This window comes from Orbicella faveolata, unplaced genomic scaffold (genome assembly GCF_042242905.1).
Source record: "Orbicella faveolata isolate gen_17 unplaced genomic scaffold, um_ofav_v1 contig_13, whole genome shotgun sequence".
In the NCBI taxonomy this organism is placed as follows: domain Eukaryota; kingdom Metazoa; phylum Cnidaria; class Anthozoa; order Scleractinia; family Merulinidae; genus Orbicella; species Orbicella faveolata.
In genome coordinates this window covers 11,102,281-11,130,023 of record NW_028301540.1, presented here as the reverse complement: position 1 = coordinate 11,130,023, position 27,743 = coordinate 11,102,281, and the positions used below count along the sequence as shown (strand labels likewise).

The 27,743-nt window shown below is 40.6% G+C and overlaps 2 protein-coding genes and 2 long non-coding RNA genes across 5 annotated transcripts; 2 read left to right on the top strand and 2 right to left on the bottom strand.

The window, feature by feature from the left end:
- Positions 1-4,005: 4,005 nt before the first annotated feature.
- LOC149114980 (uncharacterized) lies at positions 4,006-4,382 on the bottom strand. The gene is made up of 2 exons (XR_016205806.1): positions 4,226-4,382; positions 4,006-4,108 (listed from the first exon to the last, which is right to left on the bottom strand). It is a non-coding gene; the product is annotated as an uncharacterized LOC149114980 (long non-coding RNA).
- Positions 4,383-5,148: 766 nt separating this feature from the next.
- On the top strand, positions 5,149-14,140 carry LOC110062654 (uncharacterized). Its single transcript, XM_089284635.1, has 7 exons — positions 5,149-5,402; positions 6,546-6,648; positions 8,409-8,542; positions 9,281-9,374; positions 9,949-10,052; positions 10,262-10,391; positions 13,616-14,140. The coding sequence occupies exons 1-7, from the start codon at positions 5,164-5,166 to the stop codon at positions 13,703-13,705; spliced, it is 894 nt and encodes a 297-aa protein (XP_089140761.1). The 5' UTR covers positions 5,149-5,163; the 3' UTR covers positions 13,706-14,140.
- A 664-nt stretch (positions 14,141-14,804) lies between these two features.
- On the top strand, positions 14,805-27,042 carry LOC110062652 (cation-dependent mannose-6-phosphate receptor-like). 2 transcript variants are annotated; one of them, XM_089284642.1, is made up of 7 exons: positions 14,978-16,222; positions 17,811-17,913; positions 18,809-18,942; positions 19,512-19,605; positions 22,765-22,853; positions 24,992-25,121; positions 25,991-27,042. In XM_089284642.1, exons 1-7 carry the CDS (start codon positions 16,047-16,049, stop codon positions 26,084-26,086), a joined length of 822 nt encoding a protein of 273 aa, XP_089140768.1. In that variant the 5' UTR covers positions 14,978-16,046; the 3' UTR covers positions 26,087-27,042. The 2 variants fall into 2 exon arrangements, with proteins under 2 accessions (XP_089140767.1, XP_089140768.1); XM_089284641.1 differs by lacking the exon at positions 25,991-27,042 and having other exon boundaries at positions 14,805-16,222; positions 24,992-25,938.
- LOC149114979 (uncharacterized) lies at positions 19,267-20,299 on the bottom strand. The gene is made up of 2 exons (XR_016205967.1): positions 20,057-20,299; positions 19,267-19,671 (listed from the first exon to the last, which is right to left on the bottom strand). It is a non-coding gene; the product is annotated as an uncharacterized LOC149114979 (long non-coding RNA).
- Positions 27,043-27,743: the final 701 nt, after the last annotated feature.

Here is a 27,743-nt window from a genome sequence, read left to right as displayed (position 1 = left end):
GTGTGCAGTCTTTACCTTTACCTTAGCCACCCGGTTTAACTACGTTGCCCAAGTACAATCGAAATGGTTTTATACCCAGCGTTTCAGACACATTTCATGATGGTACTCGTAGAAATAACCTTTACTGCCCGTTTATGTAAACAATAGTCTCCATTTGGCGCGAAAATATGCTCGGATATTTTTCCGCGGAAATTATCTGTTCTGAGAAGCAAACAGTTTTCCGAGAGCGTAGCTCGAGGAAAACTGTGAATTTTGAGGAATATAGATACTGTCCAAGGCCAAATGGAGGCTATTGTGTTAATTATCCTTCAAATATTTTTGCAACACCCGCGTTTTTGGGACATATTCAGTCACGTGACGCATTTAGACCAATCGCGCGCGAACGAAAATATTTGATGGACTTCGGATATTCTCTTTCTATCTGCTTGGTAAAGTTTACATGTTTCGTAAACCGATCTTCGTACCTGTTAGGCACATATTGTTCTCGCAAATTCCATACTCCGCCAGTAAAGAGTCACTCTCCTCTGCAGAGGCTGGGCAGAAGCTCCTCTTCGGAGGCTGGGCGGGGAGGGGAATAGCGAAAAAAAAAATGGTCACACTTGGAAAAAGGGGTTACTCTTCGAAAAATACGTCACACTGGGAAAAATGGATCACATATGGAAAAATGGGTCACACTTAGAAAAGTGGGTCACACTTAGAAAAATGGGTTACACTTGAGAAACAGATCACACTTAGAAAAAAGTGGCACACTCGGTATAAAGGTCAAACTTGGAAGAATGATCGAGTCACACTTGGAAAAAAGTGTCAAACTTCGAAAAATTGCTCACACTTGGAAAAAAAAGTCACACTTGGAAAAAAGTCACACTTGGAAAAATGGGTCACCCTTAGAAAAGTGGGTCACACTTAGAAAAAAGGGTTCACACTTGGAAAAATGCGTCACACTTGAAAAAAATGGGTCACGCGTAGAAAATTCTTCACATTTGGAAAAAGGATCATACTTGGGAAATTGGTCACACGTGGAAAAAAAGGGTCACACTCAAAAGAATTAGTCACACTTGGAAAAAAGAGGGTCAGAAGTGGAAAAATGAGTCACACTTTATAAAATGAATCACACTTGGAAAAACGGGTCGCCCAAAGAAAAAAAGGGGTCACACTTGGAAAAAGGATCACACTTGGAAAAAAGAATCACACTTAGAAAAAAAGGGTTACACTTCGAGAAATGGGTCACACTAGGAAAAATGCGTCACACTAGAAAAACTGGGTCACATTTGGAAAAATAGATCACACTTAGAATAGTGGGTCACACTTGGAAAAAAGAGTGACACTTGGAAAAATGGATTACACTTAAGGCAATGAGTAACACTAGGACAAATGGTTCACACTTGGAAAAAAGGGTCACGCTTGGAAAAAAGGGTCACACTTGGAAAAAAGGGTTACACTTCGAGAAATGGGTCACACTTGGATAAATGGGTCACACTTTGAAAAATGGATCACACTTGAAAAAAATGGACCACATTTTGAAAAATGTGTCACATTTAGAAAAATGGGTCACACTTAGTAAAGTGGGAAACACTTGGGAAAATGGGTCACACTTGAAAAAAAGAGTCAAACTTAGAAAAAGGTCACACTTGGTAAAATAGGTCACATTTCGAAAAATGGGTCACACTTGGACAAATGGGTCACACTTGGAAAAAGAGATGACACTTGTAAAAATGGATCAAATTTGTAAAAATGGGACACGCTTGGAAAAAAGGGTCACACTTTGAAAAATGGGTCACACTTGGAAAAAAAGGGTCAAACTTGGTAAGGGAGAAGGCACACTCGGGTGATGATTCCAACAACAGTTTCTAAAATTATCGTTACAGCAATGAAATAAGGAATTCCAAAACCTCAGCTGAATCTTTTTACGTGAGAATAAACAGTTTTACTCAGACCACGAGACAGTAATTATATTATGGATTGTTCAGGCGATGCGAAACCGCACTATGCTGCAGGCGAAATTTGTTTAATATCGACTCAATATATCGTTAATCCAATGATATTCATTTCCGGTTCGATGGAATCGATGCTACAATAACCATTCAACCTCGCTCCCAGGTTTCTCTCTCTTCCTATTTCAAGCGTGAGGTCAGGATGGCTGGATATTGTTCACGTTCTTTTTAGCGTGTTAATGGACCTCGACTCCGTCTCGGTCCATAAACACACAAAAAAAGAACGAGGTCAATATCCAGCCATCTTGACCAAACAAGCTTGCAGTGGTCAATAAAAGCTTTTGGCGAAATTTTCCTTGCGGGACTCAGCGTGAAGTCCGCCATCTTGCCCGATGAGGTACCCAATCACAGCGCATAATTTGGTTCATCTTGCCCGCTCAGGTAGCTAGCCATAGGATAAACTGGAGTAAATGGCCATGATGGGGTTTCTGAAGGAAATTGAAACCCAGCTCACTGGCAGAGAGACTGCTGGTTTTCCCTCTGCCGGTCACGCAATAACACGAGTGCAGAAAGAGGGCGACAATTGGACTAATTTGAAAGAGTCGAGCAATCAGGAGAGCTGATATGATGATATTTGCCCACAGTTGTGTGTATGTAATAATCCGGCGTTCTCTTCCTAGATTCCCTGGTTCTATCAGTAGGTTAAGAAATCTTGATCGAAACGTGTACGCCAAATTAATGCAAGAAAAGTCGTTGGTAAGACAATCCCAAGGAAAACGTTGAAAGATTTGCAGCAATGCTAAGGTTTTACCGCATCACCTATAGGCCAAAGGGTAAGCCACAGGGTAGAATAGGCTTACACTGCGACCTAGACCACAGCCTACCCCACATTTTTCAACGACTATCTAAGGTCACTTAATTTAAAACAGACACCCCTTAGCCTGCCAACTATGGAAGTAAATCTATGACAAAAATCAGTACTCAGGAATTGATATGATCTATTATCTAAATTGTACATGCATCAATCAAAAGCTGAATGGCAACTAGCCGATTCTACAAATAGTCATTACGCAAACAGGCATCACGTTAAAAAGCATCACACTAAAACGCATCACGCTAAAAGGCATCACGCTAAAGGGCATCACGCTGAAAGGCATCACGCCTAAAGGCATCATACGAAAAGGCATCACGCAAGAAGGCATCGCGCTAAAAGGCATCACGCGAAAAGACATCACGCAGAAAGGCATCACGCAAAAAGGTATCACGCGAAAGGTATTACACTTACTAAAAGGTATCACGCGAAAAGGCATCACGCAAACAGGCGTCACGCAAAAAGGCATAACGTTTCTGCTTGTGTCTTTACACATAATCTCCCTCTCAGTCGCACCATAATAAGGGAGAGGTTTAGCTGCAGTAGTGAATTCATCGCCAATAGGGACTTTAAGCAGCGGGAACGCGGACGGCGACGGGGACGCCGAAACCTGTGAGAAGGCTGGGGAGAGAACGCCGTTGTAGCGGGAATTCACAAACATTAAGCAGCACCGTCGGAAACCGCGGTTTCTGCACTGTCAAGCTTATTGACATTGTTGATATTCGTCCTCTGTTTATCAGGATGAACTAGGTTGACTTCATTGAAAGAAGTTCGCAATCAACTCTTGATAATCCACGATGAAGGTGTGTTAAACGATGACGAACTTCCACTCTTGTACGATTTAACTGAACCGGTCTAATGATCTCGACCAACCTTATGATTCCTTTGCTGATTTTAACTTCGATGGTTTGAAGACGACGATTGCCAGTCCGAATTTCGCTTCTGCAAACGCAACTTGCCCCTTCTCGCCAAGTTGCACAATGAAGTAAATGAACTTATTGTCAGCAGATGTTTAATCAGACTGGCGTGACAAATCAGTGTGCCGACTGATAAAGATCTAAGTAAACCACTGATCTTACGACAGAAAATGGAAACAGCTACACGAGTTTTAATGGTGTCTACCCTTTTAAATGTGTTAGAATTTCACCATAATGAGCCATTTGACATTTGAGTATTTCTTGAAAGGAAAAATTTCGATTGAAATTCGTGTAAGTTGTCTTTATTTACCTAAGCTTTCAAAAAGATATTTCACGGTACTCACATGTTCGCCGACTGGCTTGAGTTCGCTTCAGATTTCTCGACGTTTCTATATAAAATGAAATATCTCACATAACAAGAGAAAACAAGCATTAAAGTTCCTCGAAATTAGTAACACGGGTTATTTGGCGTTGACACAGCAGAGGAAACGAAAGCGAAAACTCACGTTTTCAGACAACGCGAAATGAGCTTCCCTCGCGTCGGGCCCGAACGCAGAACGTCAACCTGTTTCCCGCCAGTCATGCGCAGTGGACCTTTTGGCTTTTCTCTGATCTTACGGCGTTCCCGTCGCCGTCCGCGTTGTCGTTGCTTAAAGTCCCTAATGTCATACGAAGAACGTCCAGCACTTGTCCGCCATCTTGAAAAATACTCGCCGATCTCACCGATCGGAAAGAAATGCAATCGTTTTCGATTCCATTGCTCACTTACTGTATTAACTCTCTCAAGGCACGCCTCCTGTACTGAATTAAAAACTTGAGAAGGCTGTTATCTTACAAGACACGAGTAAGAAGAGTTAGCCCTCGATTCCATATAATTTTTGTAACGAAGCCTTTTCGTGTGATGCCTTCAAGCATGATGCCTTTTCCCTTGATGCCTTTTTGCGTGATTCCTTTAAGTGTGATGCTTTTTTGCGTAATGCCCTTCAGTCTGATGCCTTTTCGCATGATCTCTTAAAGCGTGATGCCTTTTCGCGTGATGCCCATCAGCATGATGCCTTTTCGCGTTATGCCTTTAAGCGTGATACCTTTTCGCGTGATGCCTTTTAGCGTGATGCCTTTTCGAGTGATGCCTTTCAGTGTGATGCCTTTTAGCGTAATGCATTTTAGTGTGATGCCTTTTTGTGTGATGCCTGTTTACGTAATGACTATTTGTAGAATCGGCTTGTTGCCATTCAGCTTTGAATTGATGCATGTACAATTTGGATGACTTGATATCAATTACAGAGTATTGAATTTTGTCATAGATATACCTCCACAGCGAACAGACTCTTCGGATGGCAAGCAAGAAGAAGAGGAAAGGGGCATAATCTTCCTACTTTCTATCGTCGTTCGAACTTGTTCGGGCTTAAAACACTCTGTCAAGGTTGCGTGATTTCCAAGGTTAATGTTTAATCTTTGGCTGGTACATGTCAAAGGAAGGCTTCGGTCCAGTGTGGGGGGGATCATGCAGTGCTTTGATGGGGAAAAATTACCTTCAAACGCGATGAAAGCTTTCCTACTTTCTTGTTTCCTGTTTGTGCACAGCGTTGCCGAGGTTTGCCAAAAGCTTGATCAATGCTCTTGCAAGAAAAACAGTGGACAAATTATCAGCTTGTGGGAAATCGATGGAGGGTCAAACCCAGCGTAAGTCTGTAACAATCTTTTAATGTTATCGGTTCACTGATGGCAGGTATATTTTGCAGGTTTTGCGACCTGTTTATTCGAAATGAAGTTGAATAAACCCCAATATAATGGGTTACCGCAAGCAACCTACGCTAATTTAGGCTAACCGTAGTGTTAGGTAGACTCTCTCACGGAATGTATGAAGTCGATTTTTCAACCTGCAGCCTGCAACCTGCACATTCACTGACAAATGTGTCTCATTGTTAAAGATGAAACTCGAGTTGAATCTTATCAAATAAATGATTGAGCCCTTGGTCTAAATTATATTATCTTTTCTGAGATTTGACATCGTAACTGTAATTTGAACGCACTGAGGTAATCACTGAATGCCAGCCGTTGATTTGTAACGCTTTCGGCGCCATGTTTTCACTTGCATCTTTCGAATTCGATGAATGCTAGCCGGGTTCTGGGAATTCGGTAATACATCGAACCACATCAAAACAAAAAGCCATAGTTCCCGCCGTCCTGTGTCCCGGTCGAGGCTCTGTTCTCGAGCACTTGGTGATATCTATATATTGATAATTAATAAATTTCACTCTGTACAGATTAATGTAACCAGGTATTCAAAGAAGAAAAACCCTTACCTCTCGATCATTTGTCCTGGTATTTATCATGCCGAAATGAATGCCAGGAGCACATTTCCTTGTAAATTTAGCAAGTTTGAAGTTCCATATTTTCATGTCTTTGCAACGAATTCTTATGAAACTTCGAATGTAATTTTACTAAATTCGGCATGACAAAATGATCCATGAAGATAGTTTTCTTTTTCCGAAAAATTGTTGACATTGCGTGACATCGTCAAAGTGGTCCATTGCGATTTCACTTTTGTCACGCTATACAGCTTTAATTTAAAAAGTGCTCATGTCCAGGGACTGGCATAGTGGAAATTGGCACTTCTGGAATTGTATATAAATACATTATAGTTAGTTTTTTTCTCGTGTGCGCAAAATCTGTTTCGGACTTTTAGGACTCGTACGTAAGTTCTATAATTGTCACTGTGTTTTAATTATTTCAATTAAAACACAGTGGCGATAATCTCTGTTTTGTTTTTGTTTTTTGTTTTCTTGTTTTTATTTTTTGTGTGTGTGTGTTTTTCTTTTTCAGTTTTAAAAATATAGTGACCACAAGTCCTCCAGGTACAAGGTTTTTGTTCGACTGGAATCCCTGCACAAAGTTTAACGAAGGTGATGGGTGCCAGGACGTGCTGGTGAGTAAATGAAACAACAAGTTCTCAAGAGTTCATTACCTGGTTCAGTGGCGGATCTAGGGGAGGGGCCCGAGAGCCCCCCCCCCCCCCCCCAACCTTATTTTGGATAAAAAAAGAAGAAGTCACAGAAAACCTTGCAGGGCAAGCAAAACAAAACCGATTTCCTGAGTTTAACAAAACGTTAGAAAACCATTACAAATCGCTCCAGAATGGTTAGAATCGTTAATTTAAAGTAAGCTAAATCTATCTAAAAAAGGAAAAGTTACTGCAAAAAAGTTGAGAATATTCAGTAAAAACAGGACAATTCCAAATTTTAAAAGCATGCCTGTCACAATACAGTTGCCATCACAGGCGTCCAAAACTCACAATTCGAGGAATCGCTCAATGCACGCGCTTCGAGTGGGACGTGACGTGACAACCTAAAGTGCGCGGAGTTGTGTTACACTTTGGGCCGTTGAGAATTTCGGCGTTCTAAAAGGCATTGCAGGGAGTTTAAAACAACGAAGGATAAAAACGCGTAACGAAGTAAAATGTTACTTTTTTGAATAATGATAAAGAACATATACCCACCTTGCCTGGTTTATGTTGTCCGTTTGGCCTGCTTCATCGTTTTTTAGGTGTTTGTAGCAACTTTCTAAAGACCTAAATTTTATTTCGTTGCGCGTTTTTAGCCTTCGTTGTTTTAAACTCCTTACAATGCTATTTTGAGCGCTCAAATTGTCAACGGCTTAAAGGTGCTTTAGGTGGTCACGTCCCGCTCGATACGCGTACATAAATCATTAACATATTTGATCGTTTTCTCGAATCGTGAATTTGGGAAGCCTGTGTTGCCATGAGAACATCAAGTGCCTTGACCAATCACATATCATACATATCATGTTTCGAAATATATTTTAGGAAAAGTCAGTAAATCTGGAGCTCATTGCCTCAACGCCTTTAAACTTACAAGAGCGAAAGCCAGCCTGGTCTGAATAGGGTTATGGGCGCCTACAAATTTCCCTTTTTTTTTTGACAGTTCGCTATGGTACCCTGTTGCTACGAAGGTGATGATGGGGTTCACCAATGATTATGCATTGTTTAATAGCATTCTTTTACGATCAAAAGCTCCATCGAAGCGCTACTACCGTAAACTGTTGTAAGCCACCCTGGGGAATTACCATGAGTCCTTTAGACCCCATTTATATGGTCTCGGGTACCCGAGACAACCCTCCCCCCGAGTTACCCTGGCAGAGGTAACTTTTAGCATATCTCTTTGCAAGATTCCACCAACCGTTTACATTAGGATTGCGAACCCGTCTCGGGGAGCGAGACAATTCGGGTGGGTGAGTTGTCTCGCCTCGTCAAGTAAAGGGTAACCCTTGCAAGCGGGACAACTTTTCTTCATATAAACGCTTTGTCTCGCCTAACCGGGACAGCTCTCGGCGTGGCGAGTGTCACGTAATGCCTAGATTTAAGATTTAAGATTTAAAATAGAAATTCGTATCAAAGAAGTGAAACTTAACTCGGCAAAACCCACTGTGATCGAATGACCGAGGGAAACTCAGTGCAAAGAAAGAGGAATATTTGCATATTTGATGATTCAATAAGGATTATGAATAATCATGCAGGGTCAACTTTGACTCGGCCTACAGGGACTACGTTTTCACATATAAACGCTCGCTAAAGTTGCCTCGGGGAGAGAATTATCTCGGGTACCCGAGACCATATAACTGGGCCTTAAAGGCGTTCACTTGATGTATTTACCTTTTTCCTTTCTCAAGATATGCCAAACTGATCCCGATGTTGCTGGGCATACCAGCCCGTGTGCTGACTCTGTTGTTGACTTTAAAGTAGAGAACGATGGAACTACCACCATAAAGTATGAAGAATTAACTGATAAGTCTGGTTACAAAAGGTACTTCACAAGATTTGCCATACATTTTTGACCAACAACAAGACGAAATAACAATAGTATCCAAACTCCTACCAAATAATATATCTCAAAAATGTATCTGAATAATCCTGGCCTCACATCGTCACTGGTCGAAGTTATGTAATATGAATACTCTGCCGAAGCGTCGATTTAGACCGTGGTGGAAAGAGGGGTGGAAGAGGCGACGGGCGGAAAGAAAATGCGAATTTGAGACGGCATTACAGCATTATATTGGCAGCCAGTGGGAAGAAAACACTAACTACTTATTAACCGAGAGTGACGTCTTTGCGTGAAAATCTTAAACCGAGACCTTGCGGTATGAGGACCTTGAGGAATATTTTGAACAAATTTGACTTGATTCAAGTTTATGGACTTTTCTGAAACAAGTTAAGGGTATGCGGCTTATGCAATTTAGCGCGACTTGGTCGAGCTGTGGCTCACAAACCTACTACTTGGAAGTTACCTGCCTGCCCACATGAAGCTCTCTTTTACATAAAAAAGTGTAGAGATGAACTAGTGTGCAGTAAACGTTGTCTAAATTGGGCAAATGCCATGGAAACGTGACGTTTCCATGGCAACTATATTTGGAAAAGTCAAAAAATCCAAGAGCAGATGTAAGAGAGCGACATCAGTTATTGACAACATGATAAGGAAAAATAACATCTATGTTTGTGCCAGCTCAAACATGTAGTGTAAGTTATGACTGTTTCACATCCTCAGGACGGTCAGTATCAACCTTAAGTGCGATGAAGGCCAATCTCCTGGAGACATAAGCGGTGTGAAAGAGGACTTCATACCTAAAGACTCAAAATATGTATGTCAGAGTTTCGTGAAATATTGCTAATAGTCTTAGTCAAAAGGCAAAAGAAGTGCATCAAGTCATTATCAGGTTTCAGAACCTCTCTACCCAAAGCGGTTTTGGAATACTTAGTGAATCATCTACATAACATTGAGAGAGGTGGAAATCTGGAGGTCCCTGGTTCAAATCCTCCGCCCTACCGCTATCTGGATTTGTTCTCGGTAGCCCCGAGTTCAACTCCTCGGCGGCGTTATGTAAATAGCCAACTGGTCAGCCTCCCACCAGTTGGGATTCCTAATAGTTTATGTTATATTTGAAATATTTGTTTATTTATTTACAGTGTCCTCAATTAGCACATTAGTGCTAAATACATCGACACTTAAATAAAGTGATTATTGTTATTATTAAACGCTTGTTGGCAAAACAGTGAAGAGTCAAAAGACTTGTGCCCAGAACTGTAACTGTTTTTCGACTTCTTTGTATTTGTTACTAATTTCAGTAGATTTGCTTTTCAAGAAATCCTTTCTTATTTATGATTCTGAAAGCTGTGATTTCAGCCACTGCTCTCAAATTGTCTTCGTTATCGCAGAGAGCAACTCTTACATCCAGGTGCGCATGTGAAGATGGTTGTCCTTATCCGGGGGAAACTGGTGGCAATACCGGGCTAAGCACTGGAAGCATTCTATTGATAGTGTAAGTGAAGCCTTATTGGTGATATCAGTATGTCTGTCACTCAGAGATAACAGGGTGTTACACACGTTTTCAACTAAAATAGGAGGTCAAAAGGCACATGAAATGTTTCCGATTTTCGTCGATCGTTATTTTTTTCAAATTATTTGAATGTCTCAGTTTTTAATGGTTTCAGCACATTTGGCCTTATTACAATTTCATTTAGTTTTCAGGTTTTTCGTATTGCTCATTGTTTATGTAATTGGTGGAATTTTAGTTAACAAGTTCAAAATGGGAGTTGAGAGCATGCCAGAGATGTGTCCTAATTACCAGTTTTGGGCTGGAATACCATCTCTTATCAAGGTAACTTATATAAAATGATATTAACAATAAAATAATACTAATTTAAACAGCTGATAAATAGAGGATAATACATGGGTGCGCGTATATACGGAATTTCTCTCCGAGTGTTAAACTTGATATCTCACGAGTGAGCGCATATAAAGTTGAACACGAGAAGAGAAATTACATGCCTACAACCAGCCATGCATTATTTTGTTTTGTTTTGTTTATTATATAAGCATACTACACCTTTTGCTGTTCATTTACAGAAAATAAACATTCATTTGTGTCCAAGTTTCTTTCATTATGATCATTAAACTCTCATTAACACCAATATCACCTTCATTTGCGCGTAAGGAACGTTCAAGAAAAACATTTACATATGCATTAACATTCAAAATCATCAAAAGAAAAACAATACCTTCATTTGACATTCATTGACTGTAAATGTATTTTCATTTTGGTCGAAGAAAAATTCGTTGTCACGAAACGACAATCATTTACACTTTACGACATTCAGTTTTCAACAAAAGACTTTCAATAACACAATTTGCATGAGAACTAACATTCAATTGCATTATTATGCAACCATATCCATGAAGGTAACAATCTTTAATGCGGCGAGACAAACATTACAGCCATAATAACATTTATTTTTGAAAGATAGAATATCAAATTCGCTGAACGATTTATCCTTCAATTGCCTCACTAGTAAATAGTAAATAGTCTTCGTTGACATCTTCAAAAGCCCTGACTATCCTTTCGCGGTGTTCAAATGCGATTCTATTTCTTCGTGGCATTTCTGGACAAATCGAACTGTCACTACATGTACATGTATGTCACACGGATACTGTAGTGCGCCCTCTGAGTTGTACGCAAAAAGTTTCGTAAGTGGCCGAATTTATATCTGCAAGGGGAGGATTGTGAAATTATGATTTGAAAAAAGTACATATGGTCCCTTGTTCTATAATCAAATTTTCGAGGAAAATTGGGCGAGATATCTCTGTTCAAAAGAATTACGCTAATGAGCGATTGTTTTCTCTTAACGTTAGGTGAAAACACGGTAATGTATGTCTCACCGCATTTAAGATTGTTACCTGCATGGATATGGTTGCATAATAATGCAATTGAATGTTAGTTCTCATGCAAATTGTGTTATTGAAAGTCTTTTGTTGAAAACTGAATGTCGTAAAGTGTAAATGATTGTCGTTTCGTGACAACGAATTTTTCTTCGACCAAAATGAAAATACATTTACAGTCAATGAATGTCAAATGAAGGTATTGTTTTTCTTTTGATGATTTTGAATGTTAATGCATATGTAAATGTTTTTCTTGAACGTTCCTTACGCGCAAATGAAGGTCATATTGGTGTTAATGGGAGTTTAATGACTATAATGAAAGAAATTTGGACACAAATGAATGTTTGTTTTCTGTAAATGAACAGCAAAAGGTGTAATAACGACTTTTTTAAAGATTTTCCGAAGATTTCCGAACACTTTCCGAACACTTTCGGAAGAATACAAAAGCAAAAACCGACACAACGCAGGATGATTTTTTGAAGGGGTACTATATTTCGGCTGGCCAAACCAGCCTTCTTCAGGTACAATGGAATTACTAATTAGTAATCAATTACTTTTGCGTATTTCCGGTATTACACAAATATCGGCTACATAAAAACACCTACCAATGTAAAATTTTCCATTGTACCTGAAGAAGGCTGGTTTGGCCAGCCGAAATATAGTACACCTTCAAAAAATCATCCTGCGTTGTGTCGGTTTTTGCTTTTGTATTCTTCATTTCATATGTAAAGCCGATTAGATCACTATTGATCCAACGTATACCAGCAGGATCATCGTTCCGGTTGCTTGCTTAAACATTTTATAGTCACTTTCGGAAGATCTCCGAAGATTCTCCAAAAGTTGTCTGAAGGCCAGACAAAAGTCTCCGAACATTTTTCGAAAATTTCCAAAGATTACGGAATATTTCCGAAGATAACCGAAAATTTCCAAGTCAGAACCGATAATGTTTCCATCATACAGCAACACATTTAACTACTTTTTAAGGATTATGTAACCATAGAAATGGCGATCTTTTCACTTGTGAAAATAACATGTTATTTTCATGTTGAAATAACATGTTATTTTTACATGTGAAGATATCATGTTTACGCGCGAAAGTTCACCTGGTATTTCACTGGTGTTTATATAATAAAGCTATCTAAGTAACTTGTACATGTTAAAAAATAAAACTGATCATCGAATCCCTGATATCTTTTTATGAATTTCTGAAACACCGTCTGCTTAAATTTTTATCGTACCTAACCCTGGATAGGTTAGTTGTGGCCGAGAGAAAATGAGGGGACAACTATCTGCGCCTTTATTTCCTCTTGGTGTGGCTAAAGATGCGAGTAAACCGAAACTCACGAAGAATTTCCAAACGCTTTGGTGCCTTGTTGCTGTTATTCATAATTTATGAGTTATTGACCAAGCGTGAGGTCAAGATGGCTGGATATTGGCCGAGTCCTATTCTTGCGTGTTTATTGACGTCCATGAGCACCGCAATAAACGAGGCAGCGTAGCCGAGTGGTTTAGGGCGCTGGTGTTGTAATCCGGAGGTCTCGGGTTCGAGGCCTCCACCCTGCCCCTAGCGGGATTTGTTTCTCGGTAGTCCCGAGTTCAAATCCTCGGTCACGCTTTGTAAATAGCCAACTGGTCTGCCTCCTGCCAGTTGGGATTTTTAACTATGTTACGTTTATTTGAAATATTTGTTTCCTTTGTTTTAGTGGCATGCCTGTAAACTAGCTAAGCTTAGTGCTTGTATAGCTAAGTGCATGACCACTATAAAGAAGATTTAAATTTTCAATAAAAGGACGAGGTCAATTTCCAGCCATCTTGATCTATCAAGCTTTGTAATTGTCAATAATTGATTTATTACATGGCATTAAGAGGGTCATTTTCGAGCGGGAAGCAGCTGGTATAGGGGTAATTCGGAACGGGGAAGATTGCCCATTTTGCCTTTCAGTTAGCCAAACACAACGTAGAATTTGGGTTCATCTTGCCCGCTCGCGGGATAACAGTACTCAAAACGCATGCCTTGGGCTTGTTCGAAATGGGAATGCACTGAAACGAGCATGTACCTCTAGGTGGTTCATCCATGAACTCTGGGTTGAAATAAGTTGTGAGGCTGTTTACATCTGTTACTGGTTGTCTGAGGAAACTTTTCCTCTTTATATTTCATTCTTCCAGAATGGAGTGGTGTTTTCGTGTAGCAGTGTTAAGTCTGCATGTTTGTCTCTCTATCGGAAGTGCAATAAAGACAGCTACGCCAAGGTTTAGTCCAGTAATTCAATGATCAAGCCATCAAGGTTGGCAGGAGACATGCCAGCCACGAAGACACAATTACAATTGATTACATTGTCTCGACCTTTGATATCTTGACAATCATTAGGGTTTAAATTATATTTAAACTGACACCATAGGCCACCAAAGATACTTGATAAGATGTATTAGTGATACTAACCGTTCAACATGTGAAATATATCAATAAATTTAAAATTGAATTAGGGTCAAAAATGCTTAAATGCGCATTCGCACATTCGTAACAACAATATTTCTAAGCCATCTTTTACATTTTTTTAAGAAAGATAAAAGAAGAAGAAGATGAAACCTGGGCAAACATGTATAAAAAAATAAATTATTGTAGAACATACATGTAGTGACAAAGTTTTAGATTCAAATCATGAAAATATAGGAACATGTAGGTTTGATTCATCCTCGGTCATCCAATGGGCGGTTCCATTCACTTTTGGGGTTTTCAAAATTTCTCGTTGCCCGCATGCCCACTCCCTGTGATATTTTTTGGGATGTTTCTTGCTGTGGAGTCATTTTCGATCACGTGTCACTCTTGCGTGATCTGCTTGGTGATTGGGAAACTGGCAAGAGAGGTTGCGAACGGGTACGGTCGAATTCTCAGGTCGTTCGAAATTTTAAATTTTTACTTCGTCGCAACATAATCAATACAAATCAAAAGTGGAAAGAGGATATCAAATTCAGTGACGTAGCCGAGTTTCAGAATGAAATCTAGCTTAAAGGTCATCTGATCAGTAAAGGGACCGTCGTTGATTGACCTTGCACGTTTATGAACGTTCACCACATGCTTCAGCAAAGGTATCAGTGGCGTCACGAGTGCTGTAACGCGATTTCCCTTTCCTGGTTGGCAAAAAGCCACGACAACATAAAGGGAAATATATGAAGATCGATTGTTGCTTCATTTCTACTAAGATTTCATTTTGAAACTTGGCCAAAACACTCGCATCGATTACTTTTCGATCAAGTGAAAATAAGAGTTTCAAACGTCTGCTCCGTGGACTGTTTATACTTATACAGCACGTTACGATCGAAAATCTGTTGTTTCAGAGCTTTCTTGTGAACTGTGTGAAGCACCTTAACGGATTTCGGATTTTATTTCGAATACATGTAATACAACAATGCTTCACTGAAAACTCGTGTTAGAAATTCAACGTCAAGTAAAGATTTCACTTGCTTTTAAACTATTTCTGTCAGCCATACGCTTGGGTGATTTTGTCGCACGCGATCGAGAAGTTTGTATCATCGCTATATCGTTCTTTTGACACCTCGTTACAATATCCGGTATCGCGGACAGGCTCGTGAATCAAAGTTGTGACCCATTTCTGAACATTCTGTTAACTGCATTCTGCCGATTTACCCCTCTCCCCTACCCTCCGGAGGGGACTCTCATATAAAAAAGACGGGGGTGCTCGTAGGAAATTTGGAAGGAGCCCCTAAGAGGTACCAAAATCCTGTTTTGTGGGCTTGGCTTGAAATTTTCTTCACTCTTTAAAGATACCAATCTTAGAACGACACATTATCTCCTGTAATATTATTATTATTATTCGGCTCAATAACCGAGAAGTTTAAAGCAAAAGCTCTTGCTTTGGACCTTATGAGGCTGACCACACTAAGAGGTACCAAACCCGCTTTTGTAACCCCTGAAAGGTACGACGAGCACCCCCGTCCTATTTTGGGAGTCCTTCCGGGTTATTTAACTAAGTACAGAAAAAAAAAAAAGAAACACGGTATCACGGTTTCAGAGCGGAAAAAAACGTACTGCTCAGCTTTCGATCTGCGTATACCTAACCGTACTTGCGGGCTCAAGCAATGGGGGAAAGAACGGGGGACTGAATTAATAAGGCACTCGAGGATGTCGCTTGGTTAATGTCTTTATGCAAGCATGAATATTTTTCCGGCATTCCGCCAGCCTGCTGAGAGGCTCTCTTGTTTATAGATTCAGTAGTATACTTATATGGATGCAATATTTAAAGATTGTTTGTAAAACAAATGTGTCTCTGCATCGAAGACAGATTTCCGCGGGGAAATAAAGGGTTCGGAAACCTTCTTCACGTTAATTTTGGCCGGAAAAAAATGATTCCCTACGAAAGCAATACACCAGCTTTCCATTAGTGACGTTAAAATGTTGTTGGGAAATCATATAAAGTTCGTAACTATTTTTGTTAACACGATAGACGAAATTCCCGCCATTTTTTTCAAGCTTGGGATAGGCGCGGTGCCAAAAATCTAGCATTCTGCTCTGAATATCGCACTCCGGAAGCCAGGTAACCAACAGCCTTTGCCTTGCGTGACGTTTTGTTTGTTCGATATGGGGAGAACGAATTTCAACACATGGAGAGCTTTCCTCGTTGTTTGGATTCTGTTCGCGTTTAAGTTCTTCGACACTCTCGCCGAGATTTGTGAAAAGATTGACGAATGTTCGTGCAGAAAAAGCAATGGAAAGGTCATCAGCTTGAGGCAAATCGACGGAGGTACAACACCAGCGTGAGTACCTTTGTTTCCATTTTCACCGACAACTTTATTTTATGAGCTTGAATTCGCCTATTGCGATCGGATCGATTACGTGTCGTGACCAGCAGATTTGGTATATTAGAAGGACCTCTTTTTATTGCAGTCCTCAGTGGGATATAAGCTTCGTTGTCTTGTTGTCAAACAATGCACCGAAATCAGTTGTTTCAAAATAGCACCTCCTGTTCCAAAGTCGAAATGTTAACTCTCCGAAATGGCAGACTGTCCGCATTGGACCCTATCGTCAATTTATGGCAACCATTCCGAAAGGAGTGAGTAGCGACCCTCCGAAGTAGTGATACAATTTCAATGTTGAAAGGGCGACTTTCCGGAAACAACGAGACTTTGAATGTATTAACCTGAATTATAAAGATAAATGGAAATAGCGAAGGAGGTATTCTCCTGATATCTGCGTGATGAAAAGCAGTGAACAAGAAACTGACCTTGGGCGAAATTGAAACTGTTGAGACAGGATTCTTTTCTTGTCTGTTTGTTTATATTGTTGTGGTCTATACTATTCCCTATTGATTTGAGTGACACAACCGAGCTCACAGTCACGCAAGTAATTTCTGTTATCCTCTGCCTCCCCTTAGGTTTCGTTGTAAGACATATCCTGCAGCCCAAATCTAAATAAGCCATTTCCGAGTTACGAGTCTTCGTGTGAAACCATTCATATGAAAACGATTTCACCTGCGGGTTCATATCAAACTCCTTTTGCACGAAGATCCACGAAGACTCGCTTTGAAAGATAGGCACAAGCGAATTCAGAAATGGTCTATAGATTGCGTTGAATAGATAGCTTTTGGTTTGCTCTACAAGATGACATAGTTCACTTTGTCAAGACGAGATTTGGCTTAATTTGAATGTCAAAACTGATGTGGTTGCTATGACAATGTCATGGGACGTATATTTCGAGTAGTCAACTCGTGGACCTGACATTGTCAAACGTCCTTGGAGAGACAGTCGACAAGTTAAAATCTCGGGTGAATGAACAGCTACCGAAATTTCAGCATCACATACTAAATCCTCATTCAAAGAAATCCTCTGAGAGGGTCGGGTGCAATCCACCCCTCCCCCCTTTTGAGGGTGTTGTCGCCTGATTTGTTCTAAGTACTTAGTTTGTTCTAAGTTCTAAGTACTTGTTTCTATGAGCAACGGATTTTTGAATGGTGTTTGAATTTACTTAACAACCTTTGATTAAACTGTGTCCGTAGGATTTCGAAAATTAATTCTCGCTAATTGCTAAAATGTGGCTTTCTCGTTAAGTGAGAATGGGGCTTAGCCTAAAGACAGGTAGTTAGCTCAGTTGTCGTTCTAAGCTGCAAACCGAGAGATACTGAGGAAAAAAGGATAGCAGCAGTGCAGTTGTAATTAAAAAGACGATACTGGAACGGTTTTTTGTTTTGCAATTTCTGTTGAAAACCGAAAGGTCCAGGCAACTAGATAGTATTTCTAATATCATGCGTCAAAGTACGTCAAAACACGTTAGTCATTTTATTAGCTTTTTTTTAGCTTCTTTTATTTAGTTATTTAGTTATTTCCTATTTGCTGTGTTTATTTACAGTTTTATAAATATTAAGGACGCAACTTCCTCGCAGACTATGATAGATTACGCCTGGAATCCCTGCACAAAGTTTAATCTGGGTACTGGCTGCGAAAATGCGCTGGTGAGTATATGAAACAAATAAAACAAATTAAATCAATTTTGTCAGCAAGCGCTTGAAAGCTTTCTCCAGGACCAATGTATGGAATGTAATTCGCAAAGTGCAGGTTGTGGAGTGGATTCCCTGGCTTGCTTAATGTGTACGATCAGGGGCAAAATCGAGTGTTACTAGTATGCGAGCCATCCTCGGAGAGCCAGGGGTTGCAAGTCGGTACGATGCTATATTTAAGGGCGACGAGATAGTTTCGGGCGAAAGTTTACTTCAATAGCGGGAGAGGACCTCTCCCGCTCTTAATGTAAACTTTAGCCCGAAACTATCGCGTCGCCCTTAAATATCGCATCGTTACAACTAGCAGTCCCTGGGTCTCCAAGGATGCATGCAAGCCAGCAAGGCATGCGAGGCATGCGAGGCAGGATCCCTAACAAAAAGGCTAGCCACAAGCTAACTAACCTAAGTAAGGCGAACCACAGTGCTATTTAGGTTAAAAGGAGTGTTATGTAGCCTTACCAGCTAACCAGCAAGCGAGCGATGCGGGCCAATAACCCTTACTGGCTAACCGCAAGCTAACTGAGGAAACCCTTTTTATAGCGGGGTGCGGGAAGCTATTAATTTTAGGCTGGGCAGGCTGTTTAGGCTAACCGGAATGGCTCGCATGACTCGCTGGCTTGCACTTTTTGCAGAGTCTCTGCAGACCCTGCAGAATCCCCCTATTTTTCTTGTTCGAGGGCCGGCGGCCGACGCCCCCTGTCTAAAATCGTGGATTTGCCCTTTAGTGACATAGGAGATGCAGGTGATCTTAAAACCTAGGTTTTATAGCTCTTTTCCTTTTTTAAGGAGAATCCTCCAAAGTTACAATTTTGTAACTTTTATCTTGTTTGCTGTGTTTATTTTCTCTAAGATGTGTCAAGAAGATACGGATAGCCATAAACGCTACACATGTGCCTCCACTGTAGCTAACTTTAGAGTAGATCAAGATGGAACTACCTACATAACTTACCAGAGCGTTCACGTCGGAACTAAAGGTTACGAAAGGTTTGTGTCAATAATTTCTGCTTCTAATTTTTTTTCTTTTGTCATAGGGTACAAATAGTTCTTGTGGTCATTGTTATTGTCGTTGTTGCCTGTTTAGCATTTATCCGCGCATTACTCATCATTTAAGGTTGTCCATTGGTTGAATTTCGGTGGTAAAACATTGGATGGACTCCTACAACAATAATTTTCTAACCAGGGCAAAGTCTGCCAGTGTACCAGGTTAAAAAGTCTTTTTTTTTTAACATAATCCGTCAGGATTTTCAAACATATGTTTAGTTTTTCTGATTGCATTGAGACAGGATAACTTCTAGCGTTATCTTGAAATAGAGAGCCAAATATTGAACTTTATTTAAAACACAGTAATGACCGTTTTTCGCCGCTGAAAGCTGTCGGAGAGGTCTTGCATACGTATATTGTTTGAACAAGGGCGTGGAATATGATGTCCCTAAAAACAGCGATCAACTATAATGCAAATTCATCTGAAGTGTATTTTCGGTTTTAAGTTCCATAATAGACTTCTGTACAGTAAAGGTAACCACAGTAACCAATACGCTTTTCTTTCCCCACAGGCGCCTCCAAATAGGTCTTAAATGCGATGAGAGCAAACTTCCTGGAGAAGTAGCCAGCGTGTTAGAGGTCTTCTTAACCAGCGTTGCAGAATATGTATGTAGCCTGTACAATACTTAGTTTAGCGTTCCCTTCATCGCCAGAAATCGGTGACATTTGAACCTGCGAATGTAAAATCCAGCGGTATCTGTAACCTTGCAGCGAAGAAATCGAACGCCAAATGTACAAAGAAAATGTATGAAGAATGAGATATTTAATGGAATATTTCTTGAAGAATTAGCAAATGCAAAAATGTGCATGCCAGACACGATAGACTGGTCTATCACAAAACACATCGTGCACAAATGAAAGAGGAGACTTACAATTTTATGCTTCTTTTCGAAGATTTTCTGCGAGATGTTTTCACTCGAAAAATTACAAGGCGTAGAGGGAGAATTATCGACAGAATCAAAACTCATAGTTTATAACCAACGATAATCGTCAAACCGAATGCGATCGTAAAAATGTGTTTACAGGAATGAAAAATATGTATGTCAAAATAACTCACCTTGGGTCTCACAGCTCCATACGACTAATTTCGATGTTTCCTTTTTACTTTTGAAAACCACGAAGAAAACGCCTTCGGTGAACATCGCATGGCAATCCACGGTAAAATCCCAAAATTCGCTATCTTTGAACTACGATATTTCGGCCGTCTATGCTCCAATTTTGCTCCAAAAGACATCACTTGAAAGATATTTTTCTCTACTTTTACGTTAATACGATATTTGAGATCAGTGGTTTAACCACTAAATACAAATTCACTTTGTGTATGCTTCACTTTTGCTTCTCATCGGCCGTATGTGAGCCCATGTCATTGTTTTTTCCCAGCGGTTTTTACCACTTTGTTCTGCGGGAATTTTGATTTTTTCGAGGGAAATTGTTCCTTCTCTTTGTGTATTGCTATGTCTGACAATTATACGTGGCGAGAAGAGTTGAAAGCGAATTTTCAACTAAACATTTTGGAAAATACGTCGTCCATGCACTATATTTTTAAACAGAGAGCCGGAACGTACCAAGGTTCAAAAATACCGCACAAAGCATTGTTGAAATGGAGAGAGCTAAAGCAAGTAATAGTGAACATTTCTTACCTGGAGCTCTTGCAAGTGACCGCATCAAATTTATTTTCCACCGCCGAATGCTTTCTTTTCGCGACGGCCATTTTGTTTATTTTTTAACAAATTGCCGCTGTTAAATCCGCGGGCTCAAATGTCTCGAATTTCTGGCGATGTTGAGCTGTAAACTTTTTATCTTGGAGGCTAGTTCGTTACATCCCAGAGTAACTCGTTCGTTCGTTTGTGTAACTCGTTCGTTATATCACAATATGGGCACATTTCACGAAGTAAAAACGAATCCCTGGCTGAAAGAGAAACTAACAACCTTTTGACTTCTCATCAGCCTCTCACAAAGATGATCGTTTTGAAAGGACGTTTGAAAAACTGCTTGGAAGAAACAGTTAATGAGGGGGCGTTGGGATTTTCGGTTTTGCGGATTTAGCCAATGTTTGGTTCGGTTTTTCGGTTTTCGCACGTAAAAACTGCGCTTTTTCGGTTCTGGTGTCTTGTGCGGTTTGCGGGTTTTCCCCAATTCAGTCTTTGGGTTTCGGTTTTTGTCAACCATGATGGCGGTTTTTCGGATTTTTCTTTCCAATGCATTTTACGGTTTTTCTGGTTTTGTCAAGGAAGTTACACCCTGCAGTCCCGCTAAAACTCTAATTCCAAGGACCACTTATATAGCCTTCTACCAAGACTTTCTTTTAAGCGATGTATGACAAGCCTAGTCTCTTTAATTTAGCAGCCGTTGTTTGGGTCGTAACAGCTGCCAAGCAGACTATGAAAAGGTAAAGATAACATCAAAGCAAAAGACTATTTCTCAAATATCACGCTGCTGGGATAATAACGTGTGGACTTTGACCTTAGACTATGGACCATCGAGTTCCTATTATTACCTCGATTGCAAGTTGTCTTCTCTTTTTGTCGACGTCGGAATAACGTTGTGCTCACTCACTCCGTTCACGTGGAGTAAAAGCAAAGGAGAGACTGTTTGTATGGTTGTAAAATGTGGCTGCCATTGTGCCTACGCAAATGAAAAATCTGACAATGGCAATTAAAAAGCAGTCTCAGAATGTGGTGTTTCTTTTAAACAAAAAAAAAAACGCCTAAAATCATGTTATCGTGCTTTTTTTTTTTTTTCTAGTTTCACATTGCATAGGTCTGGAGCCAATTTACAAAATAAATAAAGCAAATTTTTAGATTATGTAATTAATTTAGCAGACGTTTTTTGGGTCGTAACGGCTGCCAAGCAGATTATGAAAAGCTAAAGATAACATCAAAGCTAAAGACTATTTCTCAAATATCACGCGGCTGGGATAATAACGTGTGGACTTTGACCTTAGACTGTGGACCATCGAGTTTCTATTAATACCTCGATTGCAAGTTGTCTCCCCTTTTTGTCGACGTCGGAATAACATTGTGCTCACCCACTCCGTTCGCGTGGAATAACAGCAAAGGAGAGACTGTTTGTTGGTTGTAAAATGTGGCTGCCATTGTGCCTACACAAATGAAAATTCTGGCAATGGCAGTTAAAAAGCAGTCTCAGAATGTGGTGTTTCTTTTAAACAAAAAACACCTAAAATCATGGTATCGTGCTGTTTTTTTTTTTTTTTTCTAGTTTCACATTGCGTAGGTCTGGAGCCAATGTACAAAATAAATAAAGCAAATTTTTAGATTATGACGAGTTCTGCACTAATTAACGAGGAGATATGCTGAAAGAACTTCGAAAGTAAAACAAGTTTAGACTTATAAAAATTAAATAACAGAAAGAGATTCGGTTTTCGGTTTTGGACGAAATTTATTGTGGTTTTGCGGTTTTCAGCGATTTTTTTGTGCGGTTTTTTGGTTTCTAATAGGCCCCTATGCCCCCCTCGTTAATTGCAGATCCCACAGCCTGGCGTGTGTTCCTTTCCACGGAAAACTGGGTCAGTATGGAAGTGAAGGAGGGAGAGAAGCGCAGCAATAAAGAATAATCCACCCGGGGATCGAAACCCTTGCGGTTTTTGTACACAATGTTTGATCTGAAAGGTAACCCTGCCATACACCTTCCACGAAAAACGGCACTTCTTTCGCATACTGGTAACCTTTAAAAAGAAACTACTAAAACGACTTAGGTGCCTTTGCCTTTGTTTACTTCAATTTGTTCAATTTTGTTCTTTGCTAGAGCACAACTTTTACATCCAAGTGCGCATGTGATGATGGTTTTCCGTTAGATTCGGGTGGGCTGAGCGCTGGAAGTATTTTGTTAATAGTGTAAGTACCATTGTCAACTTGATGGCATGTACCTGTGCGTAACATTTCTTGATACAAGATGTAGACAATGGCAATAATAGTGAGCGAGATGCAATTTGGCTTGAAAGAAGTTTGGCCTCAATGTAATTCTGGGGTAAGGTGACACTGTTGTAAGTGATTAGTAGTAGTAGTAGTAGTAGTAGTAGTAGTAGTAGTAGTAGTAGTAGTAGTAGTAGTAGTAGTAGTAGTAGTCGTAGTAGTAGTCGTCGTAGTAGTAGTAGTAGTAGTCGTAGTAGTAGTAGTAGTCGTAGTAGTCGTAGTAGTCGTAGTAGTCGTAGTAGTCGTAGTAGTCGTAGTAGTCGTAGTAGTCGTAGTAGTCGTAGCAGTCGTAGCAGTCGTAGTAGTCGTAGTAGTCGTAGTAGTCGTAGTAGTCGTGCTAGTCGTGCTAGTCGTGCTAGTCGTGCTAGTCGTGCTAGTCGTGCTAGTCGTGCTAGTCGTGCTAGTCGTGCTAGTCGTGCTAGTCGTGCTAGTCGTGCTAGTCGTGCTAGTCGTGCTAGTCGTGCTAGTCGTGCTAGTCGTGCTAGTCGTGCTAGTCGTGCTAGTCGTGCTAGTCGTGCTAGTCGTGCTAGTCGTGCTAGTCGTGCTAGTCGTGCTAGTCGTGCTAGTCGTGCTAGTCGTGCTAGTCGTGCTAGTCGTGCTAGTCGTGCTAGTCGTGCTAGTCGTGCTAGTCGTGCTAGTCGTGCTAGTCGTGCTAGTCGTGCTAGTCGTGCTAGTCGTGCTAGTCGTGCTAGTCGTGCTAGTCGTGCTAGTCGTGCTAGTCGTGCTAGTCGTGCTAGTCGTGCTAGTCGTGCTAGTCGTGCTAGTCGTGCTAGTCGTGCTAGTCGTGCTAGTCGTGCTAGTCGTGCTAGTCGTGCTAGTCGTGCTAGTCGTGCTAGTCGTGCTAGTCGTGCTAGTCGTGCTAGTCGTGCTAGTCGTGCTAGTCGTGCTAGTCGTGCTAGTCGTGCTAGTCGTGCTAGTCGTGCTAGTCGTGCTAGTCGTGCTAGTCGTGCTAGTCGTGCTAGTCGTGCTAGTCGTGCTAGTCGTCGTCGTCGTCGTCGTCGTCGTCGTCGTCGTCGTCGTAGTAGTAGTAGTAGTAGTAGTAGTAGTAGTAGTAGTATACTTTATTTACCCTCGGATTGTAGAGTAGCTTTAACAGCCAATGTCTCCGAGCATTTCAACAGCAGAATGGGCAAAGACCAGACCACAACACCGGGAACTTCGTGCCCTGCTCTTTACGATGAGTGTGTGGGTTCTTTAACGTCCCCTGCTGACCATAACAGTGAAGATGCAGGAGACGGGGCCAGTTAAAACTGCTGTTGTTATGGTCGGGAATTGAAGCGCAACGTCCCCAGCAAGGGTGTCCATATTAAGATAGACATTGTGATATGAAGGATGAGTTAATGTTTTGACGTGTTAGGATGTTAACCGCACTCGCTAATAAGAGAGGCACCAAGGAGTCTAATCCCTTTCAAGGATTTAACGTTTGGTTCTTCACCAAGTAACAGTTTCTGCTTAGAGCTTAAACTTTATTTAGCTCTCGAAGTCAATGAACCAAGCTAAATACCTTAACTACTAACAGACTTGCTTGAGTTCTAGATCTTGGGCTATGTGATCTGAAAAGAGCTCCGGGCCGGTTGAACTCAAATGCAAGCCAGAACATGGCGATCAGACAAAACAATAATGACGAACCGACGAACATGACAACAGAAGATAGTTTCTATACGAAAACCGTCTACTGATGTCCCAGCCTAGGTCATCGAAAACACACAAACATGACAACCGTGAGAACCATTGTTAAAAGCTAGCCCATGGACAAAACGAGTAGTGAGACATAGAGCCTATATACAAGGCGTTTGGACTATCTACCATACAGCCAAAGATGGTTGAATGATCAACACAATACAGACTAAAAGTCAGTCACTAACTAGTGAATAACTTAATCTTCTCATGACAAGTATCACTACGTGTAGAGCTGGTTAGCTTGTTGTTGCGTGAACTTTGTTGACCCTTCATAGAAAGTAAAGAACAATCAATTGTGCTGTTTGTTCGTGTGCCTATTGGATCTGTTTTGTTTATAATAGTCCTTTATCTCATTGCATTTTTTTTTTCATTGTTTCCAGGTTTTTCGTATTGCTCATTGTTTATGTAATTGGTGGAATTTTAATTAACAAGTACAAGTTTGGAGTTCAGAGCATGCCGGAAATGTGTCCTAATTACCAGTTTTGGGCTGGAGTACCATCTCTTATCAAGGTAGAATATGCTGCACAGTGCCATTATGCGTGCTACAGAATCAAACCCAAGAAGTCAAAGTCCCGCTCTCCCCCCACACCCTACCCTATTCAGTACTAAGGGCAGGCCCCGGGGGAGCGACTCCTATAAAAAAAGGACGGGGTTGCTTGTCGTACCTTTTAGGGGGTCAAAAAGGGGTTTGGTACCTCTTAGGGTATTCAGCCTCAAAAAGGTTCACAGCGCAAGCTTTTGTGCCACCTTTTAGGGTATTGAGCTGAAAACAATACTGACAGGAGGTATTTGACAATCAACTGATTTTTAATTTTGACATCATTTACGCGGGTACTTCTTAGGGGTGGAATAAATTTGAAGCCACGCCCACAAAACAGGATCTTGGTACCTCTAAGGCGTTCTTTTCAAAATTGTCGTCCTGTGAGATTTTAACAGTGCGGTAAAAGCAATGTGTGATCACGATTGGATATCAAAAAAAAAATACCGAGAACTTTATTAATATGGGTATGAAGAAAGTTTGTTCTCGATCAGATTTTTCTACTCGTACGCGTTTAAACTGATAAAATGACAGTACCTCTCTATCCCCAACGTTTTGACGTGTGTTCGTTGTAATACAGACCCATGTGGTCTTTGGCAATGGCTTGGCTACAAATTATTTGTAGCTTGAAAGCAACTGTGGAAAACGCCGCTATAGAGAATTTCTAGAATGAGCAAACTTAAATTTGATTGTGACGTTGTATGGCAATATAATTTTTTTCTGGTAAATCACGAACTCCGCTACCCGGACATGATGTAAAGCGAGCTAAAATCAATTTTTATTGAAACATTGAATTTCAGTTTGTTTTCTGTCTTGAATTGTTTTGTCTTTTTTTTTCCAGGATGGAATTGTATTTACATGTGGCAGCATAAAGTCAGGATGCTCCTCTCTTTGCCAGAAATGTAATAAGAATAACAAGTACGAAAACATTCCTTGAAGAGCCAATCACTACCGACTGTATCGTTATAAACCATCCATGTAACTTCTATGAACAGAATTCTATTTTAGTATACTAATGCAAGTGCTGCAGTCTGATTGGCTGAGCTACTCGTACACTATCAGCTAGTAGTGTGCAGTGGCTGGAGGTAGCTTGCATAAGGGCAACGTTTCCTCGTTTCTGCAATTCTTTGAGGAAGATTTTGAATATCAATGGATAGTTTAGATCTCAGGAAGGTTGACCGTCGTGCAACTTTGACTAAACCTCTAAACGTTTCAATGAACTAATGTGCGTGTGCAAACAGCTGCAAGTTTCAAACAGCAATTCAATCCGTGGGCGGATTTGCTGAGGTATGACTTAAAATACTATTAGCATAGAAAAATAATCGGAAATCGTTATTTGAAAGAAATTTAGCCAGAATTCTACTAAAAGGATAAGATTATTTGCTCCCGATTTCTTTGAGGTGATAGCTGATTTAACCTTCAACCTTATCAACTATCACCTAATAGAAGTCTCTGTTTAATAGTTTTCAATAGTCTTTATACCGAGCTGAGTACTATTCAGAATATAATCAGGCGAATAAGCTGAAATAAAGGGCACGCTTACTCTCTGAATTGCACGACACGAGGTCCAATTGCTTATTAATCGTATCGATACAAGTAAGAACTTATTCTAGGCGAAAGCGTAAGTAGTATTTTTCATACGTTTTAAGCCAAGGCGAAATGGACTCGCAAGTAGACGCAAGTTGAAAACTTGATTCTACTTGCGAGTCCGTTTGGTCAGGTCTTGCGTGCTCTTGCGTTGACCTGCGATGACTTGCGCTCAATTTAGTCGAGTTCAAAATTGCACGCAAGTTTTTCACCGTCTTCCCACCCAACCCGAGTCAAAGCAAACTGAGTGACGCCCATTCGTTGTTATAGCAACTTATTAGCCAATAAAATACGGGATATATCTGAGTGATGGTTATATTTTGGTCGTGCGAGACTATACCTGAAGCTTTGAAATGGGTTTTTTGCGACTAGCTTGTACTTGCGAGGAAACTTGCGAGTTCGTTTGGTCACCCAACGCAAGTCTCTACGCTAGTGCGACTACTTGCAAGTATTTTTGGCCAGGGCTTTTCAAACAGTTGGGAAACAAGAGGAAGCCTTTAAACTCACATAATTGTCGCGCGAACGGCGTAGATGTCCAATCACAAATAACCAAGTTCAAAAGATGTACTTGGATACTTGTAATTGGGTACGCACGTGATCACGCCTAATATGTGACAAATAGGCGTGCGCGGAAAGCGCTCTTCTCTCCGCTCTTCAATCCGACATTGGGTCCACGAACGGAGACTGACCTGTAAGACCCAGGTCAAACCCCGAACTTTTGATGAGCCGAACTTAATTCAAATTTGGACCGACCCAAATAATCAAAAGTACGCCTGTTGACTCAGACGTCGAATTTAATTCGCCGAACTTAATTTAGTTTGAACCAAAACTCGTCGAAATGTCAGTGGTTTTCAGGCAAAGTGTAAACATGAACAGGTTTTCTATTTGTGTGTGACAGCGAATATATATCTCGCAGACGTCCCTTGACCAGCGTGGACATTCAAGTGACAGAGGTATTCCTCTTAGGACCGCACATCTTGTCAGTAAAACGCCATGTCAGAGGTGAA